Here is a 6,526-nt window from a genome sequence, read left to right on the forward strand (position 1 = left end):
TTTACCAAGGACACCCGAAGGTTATGACGCTCTATGGGTGCTTATGGACAGATTGACGAAATCTGCTCACTTTCTACCATATAAGGTCAATTATACTTTGGAGAGGAAGCCAAGTTGTATGGATGAAATCGTCTGGCTCCATGGGGTTCCATAGAGCATAGTTTCAGACCGAGATCCGCGCTTTTAGAAAGCGGTAAATGCGGCTTTGGGTACTAAGTTGAAGTTCAGTACGGCATATCACCCGCAAACCAATAGACAGACCGAGTGAACAATTCAGACATTGGAGGATATATTGAGGGCTTGTGCCATTGAAATCAAGGGGAGTTGGATTGATAACCTACCTTTGGCTGAGTTTGCTGCCAACAATAGCTACCATACCAGCATTCAGATGGCCCCTTATGAAGCACTCTACGGCCGGAAGTGTCGATTGCCTCTTTGTTGGATGGAACTGAGTAAGAGAACGGTTTTAGGACCAGAGTTGGTAGATGCCACCACGGAGAAGATTAAGGTCATCAAACAGAAGTTGTTGACTGCCCAAAGTTGGCAAAAAAGTTATACCGATAGGAGGAGGAGACCGTTGGAATTTTGTGAGGGTGACTATGTATTTTTGAGGGTCACGTCGACTACTGGCATTTGGAGGTCCATCAAAGCAAAGAAGTCATCTCCTAGATTTCTTAGACCCTTTGAAATTCTAGAGAGAATTGTAGAAGTAGCCTATCAGGTTGCTTTACCCCCGTACTTGTCCAATGTGCACAACGTGTTCCATGTGTCCCAACTCAAGAAATACCATCCCGATCCGTCTCACATCCTAGAACCAGAAGAGGTGGAGTTGCATGAAAACCTAACTTACCAGGCAGAACCAAAAAGAATCTTTGATGTGAAAGACAAACAGTTGAGAAATAAGACCATTCGGTTGGTGAAGGTGTTTTGGAAGGGCATGAGTCTAGGTGATGCCACGTGGGAGATGGAAGAACGGATGCGGCGCGAGTACCCTCTTTTGTTTTCTTAGTAAGTGTTTTGTGTTTGTTTGTGTGTTGTGTACTGTGTGATTGCTTGAATTTTGGGGACAAAATTCCTTAGTTGGGGAGGATTGTAACGTCCTGAGTTTTAATAGCCCTTTAACCCTGATTTTTTAGGATAATTAGTGTTCAAACTTGAATCTTGGTGTCTAGTTTGGGATCAAAGGGAGTTGGAGGAGCAGGTGAACAAATCCCTCTCAAGATTTGTTCGCCGCGATGAAGTTTTGGGAGAGCTTCCTTTCGGGAATAGGTTTTCGTCGCGACTAAGTTAAGGGAGAGTCGCAATGAAAGGTGTTAGGTGAGCAAGAGTTCCTCTTGAGAAAAAGTTATCACCGTGACGAAATAGGTCTTTGGCTGTGATGAACTTGGGTCTTGGTTAGAAAATCCCTCTCGGGATTAGTTAGCTGCGACCAATTACTGGGTTCGCCGTGACGAAAAGGTCGTGTCTTTAAATTCGGAGGAGGGATCTAATATGTAAAATTTAGAAAATCTGAAGGAAGAGAGAGAGGCTCTATTAGGGTTTCGGTGTTTTAGCTTAGAGAAGGTGTCTCTAAGGGTCTAATACCTCAAGTAAGTGAATCTAACCTCTAATCTACTTTCTTTCTTGGAATTTTTGAGGATTTATGGTGAAACCCTAGAGTTCTCTAGTTTCTGATGAAATTGAGGTTTTTGACCGATTGTTTTGAGTTTAAATGATTGTTATGGGCTAGTCTAAGTATTTAATCGGTATAGTTTTCTTGAATTTGGAGATTTGGAAGTTTTGAGAATTTGGGGTTTGTGAAAATGGAGGTTTATGATTAAGGATGATGATGTAGTGGTTGAAATTGAGTTTTATGAATTGGGTTATGCTAGGGAAGGTTAAATTGGATGTTTAATCGATCTAGAATGTTAGTATGACTTGAATTTGTTCTAATTGGATGTTTGGGTGTTGAATTCCTATAGTGAGTCTTTGAGGTTTGAATCCCAAATTGACGTTTGGAAACGAATTAATGTTTTAATGGATTTTTATGACCTTGGGGTGTTGCCTTGATGGTTATACCCTTTTGAGTTGGGTAGAGTTTTGATTGAAGCTAGGAATTTTGAGTCCCTAAGTGTTGTGTTAACCATTTTATTAGTTTGAAAGCTAATACATGGTGGTTGTGTGTTTGTGTGCTTGTGTAGACTTATTGTGAGTATTGGTTGGTGCATGGGGCATCGTGGTGTTTTTGTTATTCTTTGCTCAAGCGAAAGGCAACCACTTTCCAATCCTTTGTACATGCTTTTGTGGTATTATGAGTGGATTTATGTTTTGTGCTCCGAGTAACAAATTGTGTTCGAATTGTATGTTGTATATCAAAAAGGAAAACCTTCTTGTGGGGTTTCAATTGATATTGAATGAATCCTGAACTTGTGAAAGATATGCCACTGAAAGAAGTTAATCGTGAAATAAATATTTACTCCTTGATTATGGTTTGAGCATGATGCATGAATTGGGAATTGGTGAGAGATTTGGTTGTTACTACCACGTGGTAAGACCTCCATTAATGCATGATGGTTGGCTCTTTACGTCCCTTATAGTGAGGGATAGGTCTTTTGGCTTCTTATGTCCCTCAGAGTGAGGAATAGGCCTTTTATGGCTCCTTACGTCCTCCATAGTGAGGGTTAAGCTAGGTTCGACCCTTGAAAATTCCCCAGAGTGAGGGATATGGTTGATGGAATTGTATCATTGCATTTGCATGATTTGTTGTGGCTATCGTTTATAATATTACTTGTTAACTGTCCCACTTGACACCTCACAAGTATCTATTTAGTTTGTACCTTGAATTGGAAAGGTTGGTTACTAAGATGTTTGTCTCACCCCGTGGTTTACAATGTTTTCAGGTGAAGGTTCTAGGCGTACATTTTCAGGAAGGGACGCGGAGGCCTGAGCTTGGTTAAGCTGTAATGCCTCTAGCCTATGGTATATGTATGACCAATGTATATTGCCACATTTAGGGTCTTTTTGAAATATTTTGATTGCATGGACTTATTGTAAACTGGTGAAAGTGTCATCTCCTTATTTTTGTTGATTGGAGGCCATTCTTATTATTGTATAAAATTCTGAATTTATGATTATGTGGACAGTTGGATGGGCTTATATATGATATCTTTTGTTATCTGAGCCTGAGACTCGAAGGCCCAATAGAATGAATTGATTGATTAATGAATGAATGATCTTTGGTTGCATGCAATCTGTTTGGGTTTCTGCTTGCAGTTTAACTGTCAGTTTTAAAAATGTTAACATGTTTTCTCTTTTACTATGATAGCTTATATAACTGATTCTCTTTTCTACCATAGTAATAATTTTATGACGATATTGTAATTGTTAACGAGTTGATAATGTTTGAGGATAAGAGTGTTACAACATTTGCAAGTTATCTTAAATTTTTATAGCAAATTTTCTATTTTTTTTCCTATTAAAGACTTGTCTTAATAGTTAATGTATTTATTCTTTTGTTTCCCAAAACATAGATAATAAATATTTCGAAGATTATATTCTCTCTATCATGTATGTTCTGTCTTTCATAATTATTTTTATTATAATAATTTTTTATTCTTTAATTTTTATACATTTATTATTTTTAATCAATTTCATTTAACTTTTTTGTCTGCATGATTAATTTAAGATTGCTTATAAAAAGAGGGGGGAAGCATAAAACACAAAACACGTCATATTGCTTAGATTCCTTGAGAATGACACGCCATTTGATTGGATGACAACTGGCGGCGCAAATGACCATCAATGGCCCCAGAAAGTTGTGCTAGTGGTGGCCCACAGGGAAAGAATTAAATATGGATTTCCCGAGAGGCCATAGTTTAAAACCGACATATTCCTCATTTGGTTCCTTTCCACAAGGCATTCAGGATCAGAAAAGTCCCTCAAATCACGCTCACTTTAATATGCTTTTTATTTTTATAAGTCCCAAGGCGACTACTTTTCCATTTCCAGAGACGATTCTAAGCAGATTCCTCGGAATGATCCCTTCCCAACTCTTACCTTTCCCTTCAGGCCTTTTTTATGCCGCAAGGCGGTCCTTCCCTTCTCCATCGCAGCATAACAGGGTCCCACCTTTGACTTTTCAAAACTCCACTTTTCGCGCGAGAAAATTTCTTGCGCTTAGGTAATGGCGTGAAGTCTAATAAATAAGTTAATTTTTAATTTAAAAATTTAATAACTAATTTAAAAATATTAAAAAAATTAGTTAAAAAAATTATTTATAAAAAAATATGTGTTGATTTTTTAATATGCTTTCTAATTATATACATTATAACTCTTCTTTTTAGAAAATCCCTTTTTTATGTGTAATTAATAATTATATTTTAAAAAATTATAAATTTATAAAACAAAATGAATTAAGATATCATATTTAGGATTCAATACACTTTTTTATCTAGTTTTTATGTTATGACCTATAATAATAATACATCCGATTTTTAATATAGAATCCAGTTTGAATTTTAAATTTAATTTAATTTTATATTAATAATTGAAGGTAGTATTATTTATATTGAAAGGTTTAGTCATGTTTAAACAAGAGAGGTTATGAGTCCAAACCTGGTGATATTTAGTACATAGTGTGTCCGGGGCTTTCTTGTGAGAAAGGATAGAATATATGAATCAATAAAAATAAAAATAAAAATATTCTTTGCGAGCGCAATTTTTTGGTACCTATTTAAAATTTTATTAACCAAAAGAAACTAAACTTGGCGAATGCAAATATCTTTTAAGGGTGTAATTTTTTTAGTTGTCTGCAATTTATTTTCAATTATGTGCAATATTTGTCAAAATAAAAGTCATTTGCACATGACTAAAGCTATATTGCACGTAACTGAAGAAAAATTGCACGCGCAAAAGATAGTTGCACCTATTTAAATTTAGGTCTCTTTAGTCAATAAAACTTTTAAACTAGTACTCTTTACCAGTTTTCCCTAATGTAAATCATTAATGGTTCAAAATGGTATATAGTCAAATTTCCCCCATTTTTCATAACAAAGAATGGCATGCATGTTTTTGTGCTGAATTGCCATCGGAGCTTCCAATATAATCTTCCATAACATGGTGGCTTGCTCACTGTGAAAAAAAGTGAAAGTTAGTTTTCATAATAATTTTTGGTCGAAAAAAGTGAATATGGCAACAAAATTTTGGATAATTACAAGGACCTTTTGTTGCGTTGTTATGTGAAAATATTTTTATAAGTAATTTTTAATTATGAAACTTATCCTATGAACTTCTTTTTTTTTAGATATATCGGAAAAGATGAACTTCTAAAGCTTAACTAATTAATAGAAAAAAATGCCCATTTATCGTCAATATTCTTTTTATGTAAAGTTGATTATCAATATTATTTCGAATGCCATAGCTAATTAATAAAAATAATTAATTATTTATTAGTAGTTTATTATAAGACTATTAATTATTATTTATTCATTTCCAGTGGACTGAGTTTATTTAAAAGTTCTATGTTTAAAAAAAAAAAAATTAAACCCTACAATCAAACATGACACTCACGTAACATTAATATCTATAAGATCAATATGCATCCTTATCACCATCTCCCATTTAGAAGCTTCTTCCACTCTCACCGGCAGGTAACCTTAAAAGCCCTCCAATTTGCTTCCTTAATTACCACAACAAATCTTGTGCTTAGATGATTTGGTGCAAATTATAATTAAAAAAATTAATCATTTGCTGAGGAAAAAAAACTTTGTATTTGTGTAATTTGACTCGATTCATTATGTGTTATGAAAAAATCAACGTCACTTTCGAAAACCCGATGGATTTCACGAAAAAATAGCCTTTATTCAAAAATAAAAGTAAAAGGTATTGATAATTTTAATTTTTTAAGATTTATATTCTTGAAAAATTGCTATAAAAAAACTCCCTTATTGCAAAATTTATTATCAAAAGGCACATGAAATTTGTTTAAGGACCAAAGTACAACTTATGTTCAGTGGGACTGTCTTCAATTATACGTAGAATGAAAAATATTATTTCCACAACATTTGCCCGTGTTGAACAAATAAGGTTTTTATGGCCTTTGCGCAATAAATTTCGTAATAAGGTATTTTCAATAATTTCCTAAATATATTTATCTTTAATATATTATGCATTCATATGCACAGATATCAAAAAGATTTTTGTTTTTGCCATGGAGGAAAAGAAAAGCTTATTATTTCAATGCCTTAGGTCTTTTCTTTGCCCCACCATCTATTTTAATGTAATTATGTAAGGCAGTAATATAGTATTAATATTAATAACCGAATATGCCTTAAAGAATGCTCATGTTTCAACGACACGGTTATGCCATTTCTAGCTGCCACACCATCACACGCTAAGCATATGCCCTTTAATATTCCAGCAAACCTTCGTTCATAAATCCCCCACCCTCTCTTTCTCACTCTTACTATTATCCTCACTATCCCTCATCGTCTTCTTCAAACGGCGTTTCCCTTTCCGTCGTCGTTTTGATCTCTTCCGATTGCCAGAC

The 6,526-nt window shown here is 34.6% G+C and overlaps 1 protein-coding gene across 1 annotated transcript; it reads left to right on the top strand.

The window, feature by feature from the left end:
* The first annotated feature begins 388 nt into the window (after window positions 1–388).
* On the top strand, window positions 389–1,009 carry LOC114754303 (uncharacterized). The gene has a single exon (XM_028943081.1). The coding sequence runs from the start codon at window positions 389–391 to the stop codon at window positions 1,007–1,009; it is 621 nt and encodes a 206-aa protein (XP_028798914.1).
* Window positions 1,010–6,526: the final 5,517 nt, after the last annotated feature.

This window comes from Neltuma alba, unplaced genomic scaffold (assembly GCF_004799145.2).
Source record: "Neltuma alba isolate B1F8T4 unplaced genomic scaffold, ASM479914v2 tig00010128_pilon, whole genome shotgun sequence".
NCBI classification, from domain to species: domain Eukaryota; kingdom Viridiplantae; phylum Streptophyta; class Magnoliopsida; order Fabales; family Fabaceae; genus Neltuma; species Neltuma alba.

Excerpts from the sequence above, each read along its gene's own strand:
- LOC114754303 (XM_028943081.1), top strand. The coding sequence starts at position 389 with ATGGCCCCTTATGAAGCACTCTACGGCCGGAAGTGTCGATTGCCTCTT.